The 24,539-nt window shown below is 43.0% G+C and overlaps 1 protein-coding gene, 1 non-coding gene and 1 pseudogene across 4 annotated transcripts in view; 1 reads left to right on the forward strand and 2 right to left on the reverse strand.

The window, feature by feature from the left end:
* Nucleotides 1-6,801: 6,801 nt before the first annotated feature.
* LOC101596797 lies at nt 6,802-7,438 on the reverse strand (annotated as a pseudogene).
* A 2,728-nt stretch (nt 7,439-10,166) lies between these two features.
* Nucleotides 10,167-24,539, forward strand: part of Znf394 (zinc finger protein 394) — a 31,342-nt gene continuing 16,969 nt past the window's right edge. For 2 of the 3 annotated variants that reach the window (XM_045143831.1, XM_012952262.2), the window contains exons 1-2: nt 10,167-10,754; nt 23,407-23,533. In XM_045143831.1, the coding sequence (XP_044999766.1) occupies nt 10,353-10,754; nt 23,407-23,533 (529 nt within the window). In that variant the 5' untranslated portion in view covers nt 10,167-10,352. The remainder of the gene's footprint in view (nt 10,755-23,406; nt 23,534-24,539) is intronic. The other variant, XM_045143832.1, reaches the window with a different exon arrangement.
* On the reverse strand, nt 18,921-19,027 carry LOC123458950. Its single transcript, XR_006635883.1, has one exon. It is a non-coding gene; the product is annotated as a U6 spliceosomal RNA (small nuclear RNA).

The raw sequence follows: 24,539 nt of genomic DNA on the forward strand, positions 1-24,539 counted from the left end.
GTGGGCCTATTATGACTCTGCAAGCCAAAGAGGTGTGTCTTCCTGGTAGTCTGGGAGCACCGCTTGCTTAGAGATGGGTAGTTTAGTTAAGAGGTTTCCTTATGTTAGGCTGTATCATCTGTAATCTGTCTCTCTCTATGGTATTTGAACCGTCTTTCAGGTCCTTTGCAGGGTTTCAAAGCTGTGGCATTGACAGGGCAAGAGGTGAGGTGCTATCGTTTCTCTTTAGAGGCAAAGAGAAATTAATTGCAGCTTCAGAAAAAGGAGTGGGGGGTGGTGGGCAGCCCCCGACCTGCGGGGCCAATGTTACGCGGGGTGGTCGAGGAGGGCTGCAACCTGAAAGAAGGGGCGGGAAAGAAGAAGGAGACCAAGCGGAGGTTTTGTCAAGGTCTCGTTTAATGTTGAATTTTTTAGCTTTTTTATAATCAACCAGCAGGTAGGGCAATAAGGAAGGGAAAAAGGGGGAGGGGGTACAAGGAAGGAGGAAGTAGGGCCACCTGGCCTTAATCTTCTGGAGCATCTTGTGGTATTTCTGGAATCTCTCTTGTGACGTCTCCCAGAGCAGCTGTTTGTTCTCGGGGGAGGGGCTGCATGAGGGCTGCTAGTTCTCTTTTGTCCTCAGGGAAGCCAGCATGGTCTCTGACAGTGGGCTGCCTTTAGTTCTAGCACTAGAGAGGCAGAGGTAGGAGGATCTGAAGGGTTAATAGCCTTCCCTGAAAACTACAGGGAACTAAAGAGTTAACTCTAACACTAGCAAGAAGTAAAGAAGTTACAGAGACCTGCAGCCTTGACAGGTTACTCCCAATTGATAAACTTCCCTTAACTCAGAAAACCTTGAGGGAACAGAAACCGTCTGGTGGGTTATCCTTCCTAGACAGTTTGGCTAAAAAAAAAAAAAAAAAAAAAAAAAAAAAAAAAAAAAAAAGGGAGCTTATTGTGAGCAAAGACATGAATAACTACAGTTCTTTATCTACTTCCCGTGGACCTGCAGCTGGTACAGGCTGTATTTCTTAGGATCCTCCTTATTAACTTGCACCCCAGCCTGGCCCAATGCTTCAGCCTTCATCCCGTGGGAAGACTGCTGCCCCTGCTCTTTCTCTCAATAAACTGCAGATATCAAGTCTGGTATTCTCTTTTGCTTTTTCTCTTACATTTTCCTTACAGGATCACCGTGAGTTCAAGGCCACCCTGAGACTTTCCAGGTCAGCCTGAGCTAAAGTGAAACCTTAACTTAAAAAAAAAAAAATGGGCATGGTGGCACGCACCTTTAATCCCAGCCCTTGGGAGGCAGAGGTAAGAGGATCACCATGAGTTGGAGGCCAATCTGAGACTACATAATGAATTCCAGGTCAGCCTGAGCTACAGTGAGACCCTGCCTCGAAGAAAAAAAAAAAAAAAAAAAAAAACTCACCAAAACCCCTAAAATCAAGATTAACATGAAAGTAGTCAATGAAGGGGCAAACTGGAACCCTTTCCACTACAGGATGTGTATATATATAACTTGCTTAACTAATATATATATATATTGTTTTGTTTTTTAAATACAGCATGTGCAGAAAAATGTGCATACTTCCTGGCATGGTGGCACACACCTTTGGTCCCAGCACTTAGGAGACAGAGGTAGGAGGATCACTGTGAGGTGACTAGCCTGGGAATACATGGTGAATTTCAGGTCAGCCTGGCTAGTGTGTGATCCTACCTTGGAAAAAAATAAAAAGAAAAGTGCACACTACGTAAGTGACCCATAGAAGTTCACAGGGTGCTGGGCTCAGCCTTTTGGGGGACTTGACCTATTTGTAGTTCTGGCCCATTTCCAAGCTTGGAAGTGTCTTGGAAGTCTCTCTCCTTTTCTGTCATTATCTATGTGTCTGTTCAAATCTTTGTTCTAGGACACAAAAACCTGGGAACCTCAGAGGGTGCCCTCCAAACATTGATACTATAATGATTCTGATTCTGATTCTCCCTCTTTCCTATTCTTTTTTTTTTTTTTTTTTTTTTTTGAGGTAAGGTCTCACTAGTCCAGTTTGACCTGGAACTCAGTCTCAGGGTGGCCTTGAACTCCTACCTCTGCCTCCCAAGTGCTGGGATTAAAGGCGTGCGCCACCACGCAGGCTTTTTCCTATTCTTAGTAAATATGAGATAAGAGGCTGGGGAGATGGCTCAGTGGCTAAAGGCACTTGCTTGCAAAGTCAGCCAGCCCATGCTCAATTCCCAAGTCATCCACATAAACCAGATGCAAAAAGTGACACAAGCATCTGGTGTTCCTTTGCAGTGGGAAGAGACCCTGGCACGTCCATGCATACACAAATGTAAATAAATAAAAATAAATGTGAATTGAGGTCTATCCCAATGGGGCTTTTCCAGTAGCTAAGCATCCTTGGAAACATACAAGAACCCTGTGGTTTCCCTATATTCACAGGATTTACATAGGCCTGAAGGGAGTACAAAACAACTAATTAACTTGCTAATTTTCCTTTTTACCCTCAGGCATTGACATATCCCATAGAATTGCTTAAGAGAGCAGCCCTGAGCGTAAGAGAAGTCAGGTTTTTACAATTCACAAACTGCAAGGTTGAGAGGTTTCCAATAGAGAATTTGGCAAGCAAACTACAGCGCACGCCTTTAATCCCAGCACTCAGGAGGCAGAGGTAGGAGGATCACCATGAGTTCCAGGCCAGCCTGAGCTAGAGTGAGACCCTACTTCAAAAACAAAAAAAACAAAAAAAAATAGAAAAAGAAATACAGAAGCCAAGCAGTTCACAATTACTTGACATAACATCTTGGGAGAATATGAGTCAGGGCACTGTCAGAGTGGAGAGTTACTCAGGTTCCAGGAAGGTCCAGGCAGGTAGTCAAGGTACCATTAGGCCTAACAGAAACTTAAGTTTCACAGTAAGCAGAAATGAAACTTATCTTGATTTAACAACAAAATGGCTCCTAACTCTAACATGGAATCAGACTGACTTGTCATGTGACCTGAACACATTTATATTAAGAATTAGGTGGACTGGAGGGATGGCTTAGCGGTTAAGGCATTTGCCTGCTGTGGTGGTTTGACTCAGGTGTCCCCCAAAATTTAAGTGTTCTGAATGCTAGCTGATGGAGATTTGGGAATTAACGTCTCTTAGAGGCAGTGTAGTGTTGGGGTCGGGCTTATGAGTATTATAACCAGTGTCCCCTTGGCAGTATTTGGCACACTCTCCTGTTCCTGCTGTCCACCTGATGTTGGCCAGGGGTTGAAGTCCACCCTCTGCTCATGCCATTGTTTTCTCCTACCATCATGGAGCTTCCCCAAGAACCTATAAGTCAAAATAAACATCTCCCACCCCTACCTTTTAGTTTTTGTTTTTTTCAAGGTAGGGTCTCACTCTAGTCCAGGCTGACCTGGAATTCACTATGTAGTCTCAAATTGACCCAAACTCATGGCGATCCTCCTACCTCTGCCTCCCAAGTGCTGGAATTAAATGCAAGTGCTACCACGCCCGGCACAAAATAAACCCTTCTTTCCCACAAGCTGCTCTTGGTCAGGTGATTTCTGTCAGCAATGTGAACCTGACTGCAACACCTGCAAAGCCAAATGACCCAGGTTTGATTCCCCAGGACCCATGTAAGCCAGATGTACAAGGTGTGGCAGGTGTCGTACAGTGGCTGAAGGCCCTGGCACACCCATTCTGTCCCCCCCGCCGAATAAATAAAATTAGACAAAAAAAGTATAGGGTGTCAGCAATTAAGAAGCACCTATCCAACATTGGGTTCTAAAGTAAATTGCTTCAAGGAATTAGATGTCAGAAATCTGACAACTTTGTCATTCAACCAGAGATAAAAAAGAAGCTCAGAAAATTGTGGGCCAAATGCCCAACTGCATTAAACATCAGTTCTTTCAAGGACTATCTTTAGCAGAACTAAGGTGACCTCAATGACAATGAAGAACTCACATGGGCAGTCCCTTAAATAAAAACTCATTTTGCTGGGCTGGAGAGATGGATTAGTGGTTAAGCACTCGCCTGTGAAACCTAAGGACCCCGGTTCAAGTCTTGATTCTCCAGGACCCACGTTAGCCAGATGCATAAGGGAGTGCACGCAATTGGAGTTCATTTGCAGTGGTTGGAGGCCCTGGCACACCCATTCTCTCTCTCTTTCTCTCTGTCACTCTCAAATAAATAAATTTTTTTTTTAAAATTTATTGTGCTGGGCCTGATGGCACATGCCTTTAATCCCAGCACTTTGGAAGCAGAGGTAGGAGGATTGCTGTGAGTTCAAGGCCACCCTAAGACTACATAGTGAATTTCAGGTCACCCTGGGCTAGAGTGAGACCCTACCTCAAAATACAAAAAATTCAAAAAAAAAATTATCAGCCTGGCATGGTGGCACATGCCTTTAATCCCAGCACTCGGGAGGCATATATAGGGAGATTGCCATGAGTTTGAGGCTAACCTGAGACTACATAGTGAATTCCAAGTCAGCCGGGGCTAAAGTGAGGCCCTAACCTCGAAACACCAAAAATTATATATATTTTTTTATGGGGCATGTTGGCACACACCCTTGATCCCAGTACTCAGGAGGCAGAGGTAGGAGGATTGCTTGAGTTAGAGGCCACCCAGAGACTACATAGTGAATTTAGCCTGGGCTAAAGTGAGACCCTAACTCAAAAAAACAAAACCAAAAATAACTATTGACTTTAACTGTACATCAATATGACATAAAATGATTTGTTCTGTTTTGCTTCATTTTGATGGGTAGCATATCAGATAAAAGTAGATAGTTCAAAATATTTTATTTATTTATTTATTTATTTAAGAGAGAGAAACAGAAAATGCAGAAAGAGAGGGAGAATGAATAAGTATGAGCATGCCAGGGCCTCCAGCCACTGCAAACAAACTCCAGATGAATGCTCCACTTTGTGCATCTGCCTTTACGTGGGTACTGGGGAATTGAATTCCAGGCTGTTAGGCTTTGCAAGCAAGCGTCTTTAACCACTGTGGCATCTCTCCAGCCCCAAAATCCCTCTAGCCCAGGCTGACCTGGAATTAATTATGTAGTCTCAGGGTAGCCTTGAGCTCATGGTAATCCTCCTACCTCTGCCTCCCAAGGGCTAGGATTAAAGGCATGTACCACTACACCTGGCTACTAAATTCATTTTGGGAAGTCTCCATGATTTCAATTTTTAAACCTTTCAAGAACTTTCTAGACTAGTTTCTAGTCTAGCTTAGTTGGTAGAGTGCCTATCTAAAATGTGGGAAGCCCTGGGTTCAAGCCCAGAGTATCTAACAAAATGAATGAGGTAGTGCACACGTGTAATCTCAACACTCAAGAGGTGGAGGCACGAGGATTACAAACTCAAGGTTGTCCTTGCCTATTTCAAGGCCAGTCTAGGATACATAAAGCCCTTGTGATGTATCAATGTTTTTTTATTTATTATTTTTTCCTAGTTAGCTTAATTCCAAAGACTTTGGTCTTTGATAAAATTTTTAAACATTTAAATAAATATGAGTGCTCCAGAGATGGCTCAGTGGTAAAGGCACTTGCTTACAAAGCCCAAAAGCCTGGGTTTGAGTCCCCAGTATCCATGTAAAAGATGCACAAGGTGGACCATGTGTCTGGAGTTTTTTTGCAATGGCAGGAGGCCCTGTTGCACCTATATTCATTGTCTCTTAGCTTGCAAATAAATAAAAAAATATTCAAAGAAATAAAAATGAATAAATAGATTAATGCATGTGCCAAACACATTGGCAGAGATTGCAGGTAGGTGGAGTACATGCTGCTCTAGGTTTCAAATGCTATTTGATAACGACATTCTTGAGTTTAGAATTGATGGAAGCTGATGGTCTAATAAGAATTTATTTCAGGGGCTGGAGAGATGGCACAGCGGTTAAGCGCTTGCCTGTGAAGCCTAAGGATCCCGATTTGAGGCTCGACTCCCCAGGACCCACGTTAGCCAGATGCACAAGGTGGCGCATGAATCTGGAGTTTATTTTCAGTGGCTGGAGGCTCTGGCGTGCCCATTCTCTCTCTCTGACTGTCTCTGCCTCTTTCTCTCTCTGTCTGTCACTCTCAAATAAATAAATAAAAATAAGGAAAAATAAGCAAAAAAAATTTGTTTTGAAAAAAAAAACAAAACAAGCCTTTATCTGATAGTGAAAAAATGTTAGGTCAGACAAGGGTAGGTAATGGATGGCTATCAAGGGGACTAAATGGCCCAATACAGTTAGAATTCACTTTGTAGTCTCAAGGTGGCTTCAGTCCTCCTACCTCTGCCTCCTGAGTGATGGGGTTAAAGGCATGCCGCACCATGCCCAGCTAAGATTTTATTTTTATTTATTTGAGACAGAAAGAGGGGGAGAGAGAGAGAATGGACACACCAAGGCCTCTAGCCACTGCAAACAACTCCAGATGCATGTGCTACCATGTGCATCTGGCTTACATGGGAGCTGGAGAATTGAACCTGGGTCCTTAGGTTTCACAGCCATGTGCCTTAACTGCTAAGCCATCTCTCCACCTCTCCCCTTTTTTTTCGAGGTAGGGTCTCACTCTAGCCCAGGTTGATCTAGAATTCACTCTATAGTCTCAGGTTGGCCTTGAACGCACAGCAACCCTCCTACCTCTGCCTCCTAAGTGCTGGGACTAAAGGCATGCGTCACCATGCCCGGCCAAAATCATAAAGTTCTAATCAGTCATTCAGTCTTATAGAATCTTCAACACAAGTATGCTATTTATTTGCTTGTTTAGCTATTTATTTCTATTTCTATTTCTATTTATTTATTTTTAACGAATGAGGCTATCTATTGACCCAGCACTCTTGTTTTAATGTTTCTTGTTGGCAGCTGCCACCTCTCTGGCAATTCTGCCCATGTCTCTCTGTCCCTGAGGTGTCAGCTTCTGGCCCCTATCTTGGTCCTTTTCCACCATTTCAGCCCTCCCAGGGCTTGGAGGACCCGACAGGCCACACACTCTTGGAGCCTCCACTGCAGTGGCTGGGCATGACTACGTTCCTCTGCTGTCCTCCATAGATCTTGGTCATGGACCTGACCCCACTGCCGCAGAGGTACAAGGATGGCGCTGTGGAAGCAGCTTCTGTGGAGCACCAATTCTCAGTGTAGGGAGCAAACTTTTTTTTTTTAATTCTTTTGTTTATTTTTATTTATTTATTTGAGACCGACAGAGACAGAAAGAGGCAGAGAGACAGAGAAAGAGAGAATGAGCGTGCCAGGGCCTCCAGCCACTGCAAACAAACTCCAGACGCATGCGCCCCCTTGTGCATCTGGCTAATGTGGGTCCTGGGGAACTGAGCCTCGAACTGGGGTCCTTAGACTGGGGTCCTTAGGCTTCATAGGCAAGCCTTAACCGCTAAGCCATCTCTCCAGCCCTTCACGGACATCTTGAAGAAAGCTGCCAGCGCTCTGACAAACTCTTGCTGGTTTATGTCTTTTACTCCAGGCATCCTCCACACTGCCAGTTAGGAGAAAGGGTGCTTAGTTCTTTATGTATTAATTTATAGTTGCTATTATTGTTATGCCAGGCTGATCTGGAACTCACTCTGTAACCCATACTGGCCTCAGGAACAGAATATTTCCTTTCTGTCTCACATTCAGAAAACTAAAAGTAAAAGCTGGTGATCATAGCAGACCCCCATAATCTCTGCTCTTCTGGAAGATGAAGAATGGATGAATGAGAATGGCAAGTTAGAGGTCCTGCCTTGACACCAAGCCCACTTAAGATGTCCAGTTTGGGTTGGAGAGCTGGCTTAGCGGTTAAGCACTTGCCTGTGAAGCCTATGGACCCTGGTTCCAGGCTCGATTCCCCAGGACCAACGTTAGGCAGATACACAAGGGGGTGCACATGTCCAGAGTTCGTTTGCAGTGGCTGGAGGCCCTGGTGTGCCCATTCTCTCTCTTTCTCTGCCTCTTTCTCTCTCTGTTGCTCTCAAATAAATAAATAAATAAAATATCTTTTTTAAAAAAAGATGACCAGTTTAAGACCCAACTTCTTTTTAATTTCTTTTTTGTCAAATTTTTATTAACAACTTCCATGATTATAAAAAATATCCCGTGGTAACATCCTCCCTCCCCCCACTTTCCCCTTTGAAACTCCATTCTCCATCATATCCCCTTCCCCTCTCAATCAGTCTCTCTCTTATTCTGATGTCATGATCTTTTCCTCCTCTTATGATGGTCTTGTGTAGGTAGTGTCAAACACTGTGAGGTCACGGATATCCAGGCCATTTTGTGTCTGGGGGGAGCACATTGTATGGAGTCCTACCCTTCCTTTGGCTCTTACATTCTTTCCGCCACCTCTTCCACATTAAACCCTGAGCCTTAGAAGGTGTGATAGAGATACTATAGTACTGAGCACTCCAGTCACTTCTTTCCAGCACCATGGTACCTTCTGAGTCATCCCAAGCTCACTGCCATCTGAAAACAGAAAATTCTCTACCAAAAGTGAGAGTAAGCCGGGTGTGATGGCACACGTCTTTAGTCCCAGCACTCGGGAGGCAGAGGTAGGAGGATCACCTGATGTGAGTTTGAGGCCACCCTGAGACTACATAGAGAATTCCAGGTCAGCCTGAGCTAAAGTGAGACCCTACCACAAAAAAAAAAAAAAAAAAAAAAAAGTGAGAGTAGCATTAATATAAGGTTATGAACAAGGACCCAACTTTTATTTTTGTTTTTATTGACAACTTCCATGATTGTAAACAATATCCCATGGTAATTCCCTTGCCTCCCCCCCCCCACCTTCCCCTTTGAAACTCCACTCTCCATCATATCCCCTCTCCCTCTCAATCTGTTTCTCTTTTATTTTGATGTCATCATCTTCTCCTCCTATTATGATGGTCTTGTGTAGGGAGTGTCAGGCACTATGAGGTCATGGATATCCAGGCCATTTTGTGTTTGGAGGAGTAGTTGTAAGGAGTCCTACCCTTCCTTTGGCTCTTACATTCTTTCTGCCACCTCTTCCGCAATGTACCCTGAGCCTTAAAGGTGTGATTGAGATATTTCAGTGCTGAGCACTCCTCTGTCACTTCTCAGCACCATGGTACCTTCTGAGTCATTCAAAGGTCACTGCCATCTGAAAAGAGAAGGTTCTCTACCCAAAAGTGAGAGTAGCATTACTATGTAAGTATGAACATTAAGAGAAGTGCTTACTGGGCAGTTTGGTGAGCACAGTATATACATTTAGCCAGACAGCAGCAGATGTTACACCCCTAGGGCTCATGACTACCACTGTTGTAGGTTTTCAGTATCAGGGATGTATTCCCTTCCATGGAGCCGGCCTCTAGTCCAATTAGAGGGCGGTTGGTTTCCCCTGTAACAGACGTGCCACTATTGCACCTGTTAAGACCCAACTTCCTACAGCCTCCGTTTCTTCATCTTTGTTAGACATGAAAGCTCATAACTTTTTAAAAATATTTTTATTTATTTATTTGAGAGAGAGAGAGAGAGAGAGAATGGGCGCCAGGGCATCCAGCTACTGCAAACTCCAGATGCATGTGCCACCTTGTGCATCTGGCTTACGTGGGTCCTAGGGAATTGAACCAAGGTCCTTTGGCTTTGCAAGGAAGTATCTTAAGTGCTAAGCCATCTATCCAGCCTGAAAGCCCATAACATTTAGCCAAAGTCCATAGCACCTAATGTACATTTATTTCCTTAAAGTTGTTTTGTTTTGTTTTGTTTTGTTTGTGAGGTAGATTTTCACTCTAGTGCAGGCTGACCTGGAATTCATTATGTAGTCTCAGGGTAGCCTTGAACTCACTGCAATCCTCCTACCTCATGATTGCTAGGACTAAAGGTGTGTACCATCATGCTCCTTAAAGTTTTTATTCCCTAGTACTTGCTCCTAACCCCATTCTTATTATTCGGGCTGGCCTCAAATTCATTACATAGTCAAGGATGGCCTTCAATTTCCCCCACCTCCCTAGTGCTGGGATTAAGGTACCTCCAAGCTGGGAGCTATGCAATGCTGGGGACATGCTAGAGTGAATAATGAGTCCCCTAACCTCACTGTTTTTCTTGAGGACGTAGGCCCCCGAAGCTGCGGCTCTCTAGGGGTGAGGACAGTGAACAACCGAGACGCATCCTAGTCCTCCACGGTTGCCTAGAGAGGTCTTGGAAATTCAGGGGTGGGGCCCGCGTAGGTTGCTGACAGGTACTTCCGGCCTGGCTTTAGTTTTCTGTCCCGGCTTCGGGCGGGTTGTGGGCACAGCAATCAGACTTTTGGGGCGTTGGGGCGTCGGGTCCCCAGGGGCTGCGGGGTGGGCCCCCGTGAGCGCCAGTTTTGGGGGAGGCCGGTGGGTTCCGCCCTCCTCCCTCTGGGAGTCGGGTGTGTGTCTTAGGTGGGACGGAGCAGAGAGGGCTCCGATGGCCGTGCGATCCGGGCTCGCCGTCGCCGCGCCGCCGCAGCCCGAGGGGCTTCTGATCGTGAAAGTGGAGGAGGAGCCGCGCCAAGGCCCCGCGGGCGACGGCTCGAGGCTCTGGCACAGCGCGGAGGCTTGTCGGCTGCAGTTCCGGCAGCTGCGCTACCAGGAAGCGTCTGGCCCCGAAGAGGCGTTGGGGCGGCTGCGGGAGCTGTGTCGACGGTGGCTGAGGCCCGACATGCGCTCCAAAGAGCAGATCCTGGAGCTGCTGGTGCTGGAGCAGTTCCTGACCATCCTGCCCGAGGAGCTCGGGACGTGGGTGCGCGAGCACTGCCCCCGGAGCGGGGAGGAGGCGGCGACCCTGGCCAGGGTTCTCCTGAGAGCCCTGCACGGGACCTCCCCCCAGGTGATGTTGTCAGAGTTGATTTTGTTTGCAGTTATCCGCAAGAATTAAATCCAGTAGTGGTTTATACTTTTTGTCCTTTTTTTTTTTTTTTGAGACAGTCTATGTAGTCCAGGCTGGTCTGAGAGTCTAAAATCCTCCTGCCTCAGCTGTCCCAAGTGCAGGAATAACAACAACCTGCTACCATACCTAGCTTCTGTCAAATTTAATTTTTTAAAATAAATATGTATTTATTTGCAAGCAGGGAAAAAGAGAGAAGACAGACAGAATGGACGTGCTAGCGCCTCCAGCCCTGCAAACAGGACCCCTGATGCAAATTCACTTTGTGCATCTGGCTTTACGTGGGTACTGGGGAATTGAACTCTGGTCGTTAAGCTCTGCAGGCAAGCACCTTAACTGCTGAGCCATGTCTCCAGCCCTAATATTTTATTAAAAAAAAAATTTTATGGGTGGGGAGGTGGGAGATAAATAATGGATATGTGGTGGCCTCTTGCCACTGCAAAGGGACCCCAGAGGCAAGCACCACTATGTACATGGCTTTAAGTGGGTACTGGGGAATTGAACCCAGTCCTGTAGGCTTTGCTTAGCGAGTGACAAATCACTGAGCCGAGACCCAGCCCGTTTAATTTTAAACAGGAAGGTCTGAAAGATGTAAGGTCAAACAACTAGTTAAAATAGGAAAACATGGTTAGGGATTTAGGAGATGTAAATTTTATGATACACAAATCCACCTCTGAAAGGATTCTTGTAACTACAAAGGGCCGCCTCTGTCTTGGAGTCCTGGACAACTGCCGCATTTTCTGTGATCATTTGGAGTTTTGCTTTTGCAGATACTCATGAATACTTATGAAGATACATGTAAGGTCTGTGAGAAAAGTACTCACAAAAACAGTAATGCTCTGCACTACTGAGTTTGAAATATCTGAATGTGAATGTTAAAGGTACAATTCATGGGATGGGGAGATGGCTCAGCGGTTAAGGCACTTGCCTGCAAAACCTAATGATCCAGGTTTCATTCCCCAGTACCCATGTAAAGCCAGATGTACAAAGTGGCGCATGCATCCGGAGTTGGTTTGCAGCATCTACAGGCCTGGGCACTCCCATTCTGTCTGTCTGTCTCTTTTACTGCTTGCAAATAAATGAATAAATTATAAAATGTATTAAAAGATACAATTCATGGGCTGTGGAGATGGCTCAGTGGTGAAAAATGCAAGCCTGCCCACTCAGGTTCAATTCCATAGCCATGCTAAATGAAGCTGGACAGGTATTCATTTACAGCTGGCAAGAATGTCACACTCATGCACATACATACACATGCAAATAAATGAAATTTATTTTTATTTTTATTTATTTATTTATTTTTATTTATTTGAGAGCGGCAGACAGAGAGAGAAAGACAGATAGAGGGAGAGAGTGGGAATGGGCGCGCCAGGGCTTCCAGCCTCTGTGAACGAACTCCAGATGCGTGCGCCCCCTTGTGCATCTGGCTAACGTGGGACCTGGGGAACCAAGCCTCGAACCGGGGTCCTTAGGCTTCACAGGCAAGCGCTTAACCGCTAAGCCATCTCTCCAACCCAATAAATGAAATTTATAAAATCATTCACAATAATTGTCCATGTGAAAAAAAAACCTTAACATTAACAGACCCCTCCCCACAAAAAGAAATCAAGGCTATTATTTTAGCCATGCTCAAAGGCTGTTTTTAATTGCAGCCCTACTATCATGTGGGCCAGTCCTTGCTTGTCAAGGGACTGGCACTAAAAATGTTTCAGATTTTGGAGCATTTCAGATTAGGAATACCTTGCACATGCTAGGCAAATGCTTTACCACTGAGTTATATCCCCAGCTCATTTAATAAAGTAAGCAAAGATCCCCAACTTTGTACAGCTGGAAAATCTGAAACATTCCTGGTCTCAAGCATTTCAGATACAGGATACTGAATCTGTGTATATAAACATGTATTAGTCATATACATAATGTCACTGACAAATACCTGAAACAGCATGAGGAAAGGAAAGAAAGATTTTTTTGTTTGTTTGTTTGTTTTTGTTTTTTAAGGTAGAATCACACTCCAGTCCAGGCTAACCTGGAATTCACTATGTAGTCTCAGGGTGGCCTTGAATTTACAACAATCCTACCTCTACCACCTGAGTGCTGGGATTAAAGGCATGCACCACGACGCCTGGCTAAAAACATTTTTATTATAGAGAGCTCAAATATGGGCACACCAGGGCCTTCTACCATTGCAAACAAACTCCAGAAGCATGTGCCACTTTGTGCATCTAGCTTTACCTGGGCTGTCAGGCTTTGCAAGCAAGTATGTTTTTTAAAAAAGTTTTATTACTTATTTATTTAGTTTTTCAAAGTAGGGTCTCACTCTAGCTCAGACTGAATTGGAATTCACTCTGTAGTCTCAGGGTGGCCTTGAACTCATGGTGATCCTTCTAACTTTGCCTCCTGAGTGCTGGGATTAAAGGTGTGCACCACCACACCTGGCTCTAATTTTATTTTATTTTTTAAATAATTTTAAAATTATTATTTATTTATTTGAGAGCAATAGACAGAGAAAGAAAGAGGCAGATAGATAAAGAGAATGGGTGCACCAGGGCCTCCAGCCACTACAAACGAACTCCAGACGCATGTGCCCCCTTGTGCATCTGGCTTACGTGGGTCCTGGGGAATTGATCCTCGAACCAAGGTCCTTAGGCTTCACAGGCAAGCGCTTAACCGCTAAACTCTCTCTCCAGCCCCTAATTTTTTTTTTTAATTTTTATTTATTTATTTGAGAGCGACAGACACAGAGAGAAAGACAGATAGAGGGGGAGAGGGAGAATGGGCGCGCCAGGGCTTCCAGCCTCTGCAAACAAACTCCAGACGCATGCGCCCCCTTGTGCATCTGGCTAACGTGGGACCTGGGGAACCGAGCCTTGAACCGGGGTCCTTAGGCTTCACAGGCAAGCGCTTAACCGCTATGCCATCTCTCCAGCCCCCTAATTTTTTTTTTATTGACAACTTCCATGATTGAAAAAAATATACCATTGTAATTCCCTCCCTCCTCCCACTATCCCCTTTAAAATTCCACTTTCCATCATATCCCCTCCCCCTCTCAATCAGTCTCTTATTTTGATGTCATCATCTTTTCCTCTTATTATGATGGTCTTGTGTAGGTAGTATCAGGTACTGTGAGATCATGGATATCCATACCATTTTGTGTCTGAAGGAGCACACTGTAAGGAGTTCTATCCTTCCTTTGGCTCTTACATTCTTTCCACCACCTCTTCTGCAATGGACCCTGAGCCATGGAAGGTGTGATGAGATATTTCAGTGCTGAGCACTCCTGTATCACTTCTTCTCAGCACCATGATGCCTCCTGAGTCATCCCAGGTCACTGTCATCTGAAAACAGAAGCTTCTCTAACCAAAAGTTAGAGTAGCATTAATATATAAGCTATGGGGTGGGAGAGATGGCTTAGTGGTTAAGCACTTGCCTGTGAAGCCTACAGATCCTGGTTCCAGGCTTGATTCCCCAGGACCCACGTTAGGCAGATGCACAAAGGGGTGCACATGTCCGTAGTTCGTTTTCAGTGGCTAGAGGCCTTGGTGTGCCCATTCTCTCTCTTTCTCTGCCTCTTTCTCTCTCTCTCTCTTGCTCTCAAATAAATAAAAATAAAATAAACAAAAAATATTTTTTAAATATATAAGTATGAACATTAAGAGAAGTGCTTACTGGGCAGTTTGGTGAGCATAGTACATACATTTAGCCAGACACCAGCAGACATTACACCCCTAGGTCTCATGACTATCCCATTGTAGGTTCTCAGTATCAGGAATGTATTCCCTCCCATGGAGCAGGCCTCCAGTCAAATTGGGGGGGGGTGTTGATTTCCCCAATAACAGATATGCCACTATTGCACTAGTTGGCTCATTTGGCATGACTGGCCAAATATAAGGTTTGCAGTCACCACTGCTGAGTATCTTCACTGGTGATTTTTCTCTCTCCTTTATTGAACTGCATACAGCGTGACTTTTTCCAGCTTTATTTTTTTTGTTGTTGCTTTTTTTTTTTTTTTTTTTTTTTGAGGTAGGGTCTCGCTCTAGCTTAGGCTGACCTGGAATTTACTATGTAGTCTCAGGTTGGCCTTGAACCTTCAGTGATCTTCCTACCAAGTGCTGGGATTAAAAGTGTGCGCCACCACACCTGGCAACCTTTTCCACCTTTCTGGCAGCTGGTCTACATGGAGGAGGAGGTTTTCAGCTCAGTTCCAGCAGGATATCTCAGTGAACTTGCAGCCCAAATATGTGGAGTCTTTAGCAATAGGGTCTTACCATCTATTCCTGATGGTAAACCAAGGACCTCGGCAATGGCCTATAATGTTTTGGTGGCATCAGGGAACTCCCTGGCTAATAACTCACTAGAAGGTATCCCATTTCTGGCATTAAAAATTTTCTAGTAACAATCTATGATTTCTGGGTGTTCCATTGTCCAAAAATGTAGGTTTCCATATGACTTATTTATATTCTTTTATATTTTGATTAGCCTTCCCTCCACCTTTCTTTTACTTAATCTCTTCCCCTGACCTCACTTAGGCCTTTCCACTCCCATTAATCTGTTCTTCTACTTACATATATACAATACCATCCTATTAAGTCCCCCCACTGCTTTCTATTCCCTTTATAACTCCTTTCTAGCTTACTGGCCTCTGCTGCTGAGTTTTCTTCCTACTCACACAGAAGTCTAATAATTTGTAGCTAGGATCCACATATGAGAGAGAACATGTGGTATTTGGCTTTCTGGGCCTGGGTTACCTCACTTAGTATAATCCTTTCCAGATCCATCCATTTTCCTGCACATTTCATAACTTCATTTTTCCTTATTGCTGAGTAGAACCCCATTGTGTAAATGTGCCACATCTTGATTATCCACTCATCAGTTGAGGGACATCTAGACTGGTTCCATTTCCTAGCTCTTTCAAATAGAGTGGCAATAAACATGGTTGAGCAAGTATCTCTAATGTAGTGAGATGAGTCCTTAGGATATATGCCTAAGAGTGCTATAGCTGGGTTATAGTAGATCTATTTTTAGCTGTCCTAGGAACCTCTACACTGATTTCCAGAATACTGGGCCAGATTGCATTCCCACCAACAGTGTGGAAGGGTTCCTCTTTTTCCACATCCTCACCAGCAATTATGGTCGTTTGTTTTCATGATGGTAATCAATCTGACAGGAGTGAAATGGAATCTCAATGTAGTTTTAGTCTGCATTTCCCTGATAACTAGGGATGCAGAACTTTTTTTTTAGATGTTTATATGCCATCTGTATTCTTCCTTTGAGAACTCTCTATTTAGTTCCATAGCCCATTTTTAAATTTTTTTGTTTATTTTAATTTATTTATTTGAGAGTGACAGAGAGAGAAAGAGGCAGATAGAGAGACAGAATGGGCACGCCAGGGCCTCCAGCCACTGCAAACAAACTCCAGATGCATGCGCCCCCGGTTAACGTGGGTCCTGGGGAATTGAGCCTCGGACTGGGGTCCTTAGGCTTCACAGGCAAGAGCTTAACCTCTAAGCCATCTCTCTAGCCCCCATAGCCCATTTTTTTACATTTTTTATTTATTTGAGAATGACAGACAAAGAAAGACACAGAGAGAGAATAGGCGTGCCAGGGCCTCCAGCCACTGCAAAGGAACTCCAGATGTGTGTACCCCCTTGTGCATCTGGCTAATGTGGGTCCTGGAGAATTGAGCCTCAAACTGGGGTCCTCAGACTTCACAGGCAAGCACTTAACTGCTAAGCCATTTCTCCAGCCCCCCATAGCCCTTTTTTTTTTTTTTTTGGTTTTTCGAGGTAGGGTCTCACTCTGGTCCAGGCTGACCTGGAATTAACTCTGTCATCTCAGGGTGGCCTTGAACTCATGGCAATCCTCCTACCTTTGCCTCCCGAGTGCTGGGATTAAAGGCATGCGCCACCACGCCCAGCTTGATAGCCCATTTTTAATTGGGTTGTTTGATTTCTTATTATTTAATTTTTTGAGTTCTTTGTATGTCCTAGATATTAATCTTCTATCAGATGTATAGTGGGTAAAGATTTTCTCCCATTTTGTACGTTGTCTCTTTGCTCTATTCACAGTATCTTTTGTCATTTAAAAGCTTTGTAATTTTATGAGGTCCCAGCAGTTAATGTGTGCCTGAGCAATTGGGATTATATTCAGAAAGTCTTTGCCAGAGCCAGCTGTGGTGGCGCACGTCTTTATTCCCAGCACTCGGGAGGCAGAGGTAGGAGGATCAAGGCCACCCTGAGACTCCATAGTGAATTCCAGGTCAGCTGAGGCTAGAGTGAGTCCCTACCTCGAAAAACCAAAAAAAAAAAAAAAGAAAAAGAAAAGAAAAGAAAAGAAAAAAAAAAAAGAAAGTCTTTGCCAGGACCAAAATGTTGAAGGGTTTCCCCTACTTTTTCCTCTAGCAGTTTCAGAGCTTCAGGTCTGATATTAAGGTCTATGATCCATTTGGACTTAATTCTTGTGCATGGAGAGAGAGACAAGGATCTGTTTTCATCCTTCTACACATACATATCCAGTTTTCCCAGCACCATTTGCTGAAGAGGCTGTCTTTTCTCCAATTAGTATTTTTGGTATTTTTGTCAAAGATCAGGTGGTTATAGCTACCCAGACTTACATCTAGGTCTTTTATTCTGTTCCATTGATCAACAGTCTCTTCTTGTGCCAGAACCATGCTGTTTTTCTTACTATGGCTCTGTAGTATAGGTTAAAATCAGGTATGGTGATACCACCAGCCTTATTTTTGTTGTTGTTCAAAATTGTTTAAGTGGTGGGGCATGGTGGTGCATGCCTTTAATCTCAGCACTCAGGAAGCAGAGGTAGGAGGATCACCGTGAGTTCAAGGCCACCCTGAGACTACATAGTGAATTCCAGGTCAGCCTGAGCCAGAGTAAGACCTTAATTCATAAAACCAGAGAAAAAGTTGTTTTAGATATCTGAGGTTTTTTTCTGCTTCCAAATGAATTTTTGGATTTTTTTTTCTATTTCCTTGAAGAATGGCATTGGAATTTTGATAGGGATTGCATTAAATGTGTAAATTGCTTTTGGTAAGAATGCCATTTTCACAATATTGATTCTTCCAATCCAAGAACATGGGATGTCTTTCCATTTCTTAGTTTATTCTGCAACTTCTCACCTGGGTGTTTTAAAGTTTTCACTCTCAAGATCCTTCACTTCCTTGGTTAGGTTTATTTCAAGGTACTTTATTATTATTATTATTATTATTATTATTATTTTGATGCAAATGTGAATGGTAAGGCTTCTCTCATTTCATCTCCTGTGTGTTTGTTGTTAGCATATAGGAAGGCTACTGATTTCTGTGTGTTTATTTTGTATCCTGTAACATGGCTATAGGTGTTTATCATCTCTAACACTTTGCTGGTAGAGTCTTTTAGGTCCTTTATGTATAGAATCACATTATCTTCAAATAATGATAACTTGATCTCTTCCTTTCCAATTTGTATCCCTTTTATGTGTGTTTCTTGCCTTGTTGCTATGGCTAAGACTTCCAGTACTATATTAAATAAAAGTGGGGACAGTGGACAGCCTTGTCTTGTCCCTGATTTTAGTGGGAAGCTTCAAGTTTTTCTCAGTTAGTAATATGTTGGCTGTAGGCTTGTCATAAATAGCCTTTACTATGTTGAGATATGTTCTTTCTATTACCAGTCTCTGTAGGACTTTTATCATGAGGAGATGTTGGATTTTGTCAAATGCTTTGTCTGTATCTAATGAGATGTGATTTTTGTCCCTTAGTCCATTTATATAATGTATTACATTTATTGATTTGTGTATGTTGAACTGTACCTGCATGTCTCAAATAAAGCCTACTTGGTTGAGGTGAGTAATCACTCATATATTCTTATATTCTGTTTGCCAATATTTTGTTGAGAATATTTGCATCTATGTTCATGAGGAAATTTGGTCTAATTTTCTTTTTTTGTTCTATCTTTGCCTGGTTTGGGTATCAGGGTGGTGCTGGCTTCATTAGAGTTTGGTAAGATTCCTTCTTTTTCTGTTTTAAGGAAAAGTTTAAGAAGCAATGGTGTTAGTTCTTCCGTGAAGGTCTGGTAAAATTCACCAGTGAATCCATCTGGGCCTGGACTTTTTTTTTTTTTTTTAAATATGGAACGCTTCACGAATTTGCATGTCATCCTTGCGCAGGGGCCATGCTAATCTTCTCTGTATCATTCCAATTTTAGTATATGTGCTGCCGAAGCGAGCACTGGACTTTTTTTAGTTGGGAGTTTTTGATAATTGCTTGGATCTCCATTATTAGTTATAGATTTATTTAAGTGATTAGTCTCATCTTGATTTAATTTCAGTAGGTCATATAAATCAAGGAAATCATCCATTTCTTTTAGAATTTCAAACTTAGTGGAGTATATGTTTGTATAGTATTTCTCTATGATTTAAAAAAATTTCTCTGGTATCTGTTGTGATGGTCTTTTTCATCTCTAATTTTATTAATTTGTGTCTCTTTTCTCGTTATTTTGATCAAATTTACTAGGGTTTATCAATCTTGTTTATCCATTCAAAGAACCAACTTTTTGTTTCATTGATTCTTTGGATTTTTTTGTTTGTTTCTATTTCATTAATTTCTGTCCTCATCTTTATTATTTCTTTGCATCTACTGATTTTCAGTTTGCCTTGTTCTTCTTTTTCCAAGGCTTTAAGGTGAAGCATGAGGTTGTTTACTTAAGACCTTTCTGATTTTTTTAAAAATTTTTATTAGCATTTTCCATGATTATAAAAAAATATCCCATGGTAATTCTCTCCCTCCCCCCCACACTTTCCCCTTTGAAATTCCATTCTCCATCATATTACCTCCCCATCACAATCATTGTACTTACATATATACAATACCAACTTATTAAGTACCCTCCTCCCTTCCTTTCTCTTCCCTTTATGTCTCCTTTTTAACTTACTGGCCTCTGCTACTAAGTATTTTCATTCTCATGCAGAAGCCCAATCATCTGTAGCTAGGATCCACATATGAGAGAGAACATGTGGCGCTTGGCTTTCTGGGCCTGGGTTACCTCACTTAGTATAATCCTTTCCAGGTCCATCCATTTTTCTGCAAATTTCATAACTTCATTTTTCTTTACCGCTGAGTAGAACTCCATTGTATAAATGTGCCACATCTTCATTATCCACTAATCAGTTGAAGGACATCTAGGCTGGTTCCATTTCCCAGCTATTATAAAGTGAGCAGCAATAAACATGATTGAGCACATACTTCTAAGGAAATGAGATGAGTCCTTCGGATATATGCCTAGGAGTGCTATAGCTGGGTCATATGGTAGATCAATCTTTAGCTGTTTTAGGAACCTCCACATTGATTTCCACAATGGCTGGACAAGATTGCATTCCCACCAGCAGTGTAGAAGGGTTCCTCTTTTTCCACATCCCCGCCAACATTTATGATCATTTGTTTTCATGATGGTGGCCAATCTGACAATATAGGCACTTAAAGGTATAAGTTCCCCTCTTAGGACTGCCTTCATTGTGTCCCACAGGTTTTGATATGTTCTGTTCTCATTATGATTTGCCCTTATGAATTTTCTGATTTCCTTCTTGATTTCTTCATTGACCCATTCATCGTTTAGTAGTGTGTGGTTTAATTTCCATGATTTTGTGTATGCTCTATAGCTTTTCTTGCTATTGACTTGTAGCTTGATCCCATTGTGATCAGGTACAGTGCAAGGAATTATTTCAATTTTCCTGTATTTGTTAAGAGTTGCTTTGTGTCCTAATATATGGTCTATTTTAGAGAATGTTCCATATGCTGCTGAAAAGAATGTGTATTCTGTAGCATTTGGATGAAATATCTTGTAGATATCTGTTAGATCCATTTCTTCTATGACCTCATTTAACCCAGATGCATCTATTTTTTCGCCTGGATGACCTGTCAATTGATGAGAGTGGGGTGTTGAAGTCACCCACTACAACTGTGTTTGGTGTTATCTGTGACCTTAGTTCTAATAGCATTTGCTTGATGAAGTTGGGAGCGAGCCCCCATGTTAGGTGCATATGTGTTTAGGATTGTAATGTCCTGTTGGAGTGTGCCTTTAATAAATATAAAGTGACCTTCCTGATCTTTCCTAAGTAATGTTGGACTGAAGTTTACTTTGTCAGATATTACGATAGCAACCCTTGCTTGTTTTCTAGGCCCATTTGCTTGAAACACTGTTTTCCAACCTTTTACCCTAAGATAGTGTCCATCCTTTGTATAAAGGTGAGTTTCTTGGAGGCAACAAATTGAAGGATCCTGCTTTTTTTTTAATTTTTTTTTGTTGTTTATTTTTATTCATTTATTTGAGAGTGACAGAGAGAGAAAGAGGCAGAGAGAGAGAGGAGAGTGGGCACACCAGGACTGCTTAGCCACTGCAGACGAACTCCAGATGCATGCGCCCCCTTGCGCATCTGGTTAATGTGGGTCCTGGGGAATTGAGCCTCGAACCAGGGTACTTAGACTTCACAGGCAAGTGCTTAACCACTAAGCCATCTCTCCAGCCCAGATCCTGCTTTTTAACCCAGTCTGCAAACCTATGTCTTTTGGTTGGGGCATTGAGCCATTGATATTAAGAGATATTATTGAAAGGTGTGTATTAATTTTTGCCATTTTTTTTGTAGTTCTTCTGGTTTTACCTTTGCTCTCTTGTATTAACTAGTATTTGAGTATGGTTTGTTTTTTCCAGCTCTTAAGACTTTCAGAGTAACTACAAAAGTGACCCTAGATGTTGGGTTTGCCTGCTATGAGAGTATTCAAGTAAGCTGAGTGGAACCAAATACAGGCAAATTCTAAAATTTAGCTAAACAATGTACACATTCACTGAAAAACAGCACAAAGTATTTATGCAAGTAAATATTGTGACAACCAGATTGTCTTACAAAGTCACAGTCCCTTAGGTTGTGTGTTGCCCCACTCCCTTAATCCTGTCAACTAGGAGGCTAAGATTTTTGGTCTGCTGAGGGTTCCAAGTTAGCTTGTGACCAAGTGAGATTCTTCCCTAATGAATGACAAAAGAGGAAACAAAGACAGTATAAATCAGGAAGCAACAAATGACAAGCCCAAAATATAGCTTATTTAAGAATGGTAAATCCGACCATCCATCAGATTTAACATATAATTTATCCTTACATGGAAGGTGCAATTCCACTTCCAATTCAAGCCTGTATACCAGGCTTATTTGGCAGGGACTGACCTGGTGTAATCCCAGTTACCTTTTGGGATGATTTTGGTCTCAATTATGCTGGACTCCTGCTTGGGCCCCTCTTTGTTGTCAAGTAAGTACTTTTAACCACTGACCCATATCCAATCTCTCCAGCCCATTTTTTGGGGAGAAGAATAGGCATGGGCAGGGTCTTTAGCCCAGTCTGACTTGGAGCTCACTCTGTACATGGCCGTCTTCAAACACACAGCATCCCTTCTACCTCAGCCTCCTGAGTGTTGGGATTAAAGGCATGAACCATCACACTCATCTTAGGAAAGATAACATTATATACACATATAATTTATTGGAGAGAAAGAAATAGAGGGAGAGAGAATTGGTGTGCCAGGACCTCTAACCACTGCAAACAAACTCCAGACGCACATGCCACTTTGTGCATCTGGCTATATGTGGGTACTAGGGAATCAAATCCGGATCCTTAGCCTTTGCAGGCAAGCACCATAACCTCTGAGCCATTTCTCCAGCCCAAAAGATAGTTATTTTTTTATTTTTATTTTTTTGATTATTTTTCGAGATAGGGTGGTTTCCTACCTCTGCGTCCCCAGTGCTGGGATTAAAGGTGTGTGCCACCATGCCCGACTCATATGTGCACTTCTTTATATGGTTGCTGGGAATCTGGACTCCAGCTGTGACACTGGCTAGTTTCAGAGCAAGCATCTATAACTACTGAACCATCTCCCCAGCTCCCGCTTGATTTTTCTGTTCTATTCAGCCCAGGTCCCTAGTCTATAGATTCAGGGTGGGTCTCCTCTTGGTTAAAGCTATCTGTAAAATGCCCTCAGAGGTATGCCCAGACATTTGCTTTATTTTTGTTGTTGTTGTTTTGAGGTAGGGTATTAAAGGTGAGGTGGGATTAAAGGTGTGCCCCACCATAACCAGCTTTTTTTGTTTGTTTTGTTGGTTTTTTTTTTTTTTTTTTTTTTTTTTGGAGATTGGGTCTTGCTCTAGCCCAGGCTGACCTAGAAGACACTGTGTCCTCTCAGGGTGGCCTCAAACTTACAGCAGTCCTCCTACCTTTGCCTCCTAAATGCTGGCATTAAAGCCATGTACCACACCACACACCCAGCTCAGACATTTGTTTTCTAGGTGATTCTCAATCTAGTCAAGTTGATAATGAATATTAGTCCTTGTAACACGTGCCCTTGGAACTCCTAAACAGCTGAAGTTGTTGCTGCACTTGACTGCATGTGTTTTTTTTGCTCTCTGGAGACTGGCCTTCCCTCAGACTAGAGTGCCCTTCCATGACAGGAGACTGATCTTCCCTCAGACTAGGAATGCCTTCCTTGAGAGGAGACTACTGGCCTTCCCTCAGAGGAGGAGTACTTTTCCTGGACACCAGGCACTGAGTTGAAGCTCTTGTTTTGTTCCAGGAGTTGGTGACTTTCAAGGATGTGGCCACATCTCTCACTTGGGAAGAGTGGGAGCACCTGAATGCAATTCAGAGGGACTTCTGCAGGGAGAACACACAGAAGGATGATGAGAACACAGTTCTGCCCAGTAAGCGCTGCCATGCTGCTGCTTTATAGCATGTGTGATTTGTGAAAGTCGGGCTTCCTTACTGTCCTTGAGCCCGTCTGCCACACAAAGACAGCCTAAGAACCTTAGTGGTTTTTTCTTTTCTTTTTTTTTGCTTATGTATATGTGTGTGTTTGTAATGTGGTTTGCCCATGCTGTGCCCCACAGGTTTACCTGAGGTGGGGTGTGCCAGCCTGTGGTAACCCAAGCAAAATGTCAGTGTTGTTTCATCACTCTCCTGAACATTCTTTTTTTTTGTTTGTTTGTTTTTGATTTTTCGAGGTACGGTCTCACTCTAGCTCAGGCTGACATGGAATTCACTATGGAGTCTCAGGGTGGCCTTGAACTCATGACAATCCTCCTGCCTCTGCCTCCCGAGTGCTGGGATTAAAGGTGAGAGCCACCACACCCAGTTTTAGACTCAACTTTGTTACTTTTTTCTTAATCTTTAAAAAAAAAAATTTGTTCATTTTTATTTATTTATTTGAGAGCAACAGAGAGAGAGAGAAAGAGGCAGATAGAGAGAGAATGGCTTCCAGCCACTGCAAACGAACTCCAGACGCGTGCACCCCCTTGTGCTTCTGGCTAACGTGGGTCCTGGGGAACTTAGCCTCAAACTGAGTCCTTAAGCTTCAAAGGCAAATGCTTAACCGCTAAGCCATCTCTCCAGCCCTGTTGTTACTTTTTTAAAATTATTTTTATTTATTTACTTGGAAGCAGAGAGAGAAAGAGACAGAACATGGATGGACATGTGAGGGCCTTCACCTGCTACAAACTCCAGAGGCATGTGGCACTGTGCTTCTGGCTTTATGTGGTTACTGGGGAATTGAACTCTGATCCTTAGGTTTTTCAGGCAAGTGCCTTAACCACTGAGAAATCTCTCCTGTTGTTACTTTTTAATGTTTTGTTTCCTGTTTTTTGTTTTGTTTTGTTTGGGGGGGTTCACTCTTGCCCAGGCTAACCTGGAATTCACTATGGAGTCTTAGTG

Source organism: Jaculus jaculus, chromosome 2 (genome assembly GCF_020740685.1).
Source record: "Jaculus jaculus isolate mJacJac1 chromosome 2, mJacJac1.mat.Y.cur, whole genome shotgun sequence".
In the NCBI taxonomy this organism is placed as follows: domain Eukaryota; kingdom Metazoa; phylum Chordata; class Mammalia; order Rodentia; family Dipodidae; genus Jaculus; species Jaculus jaculus.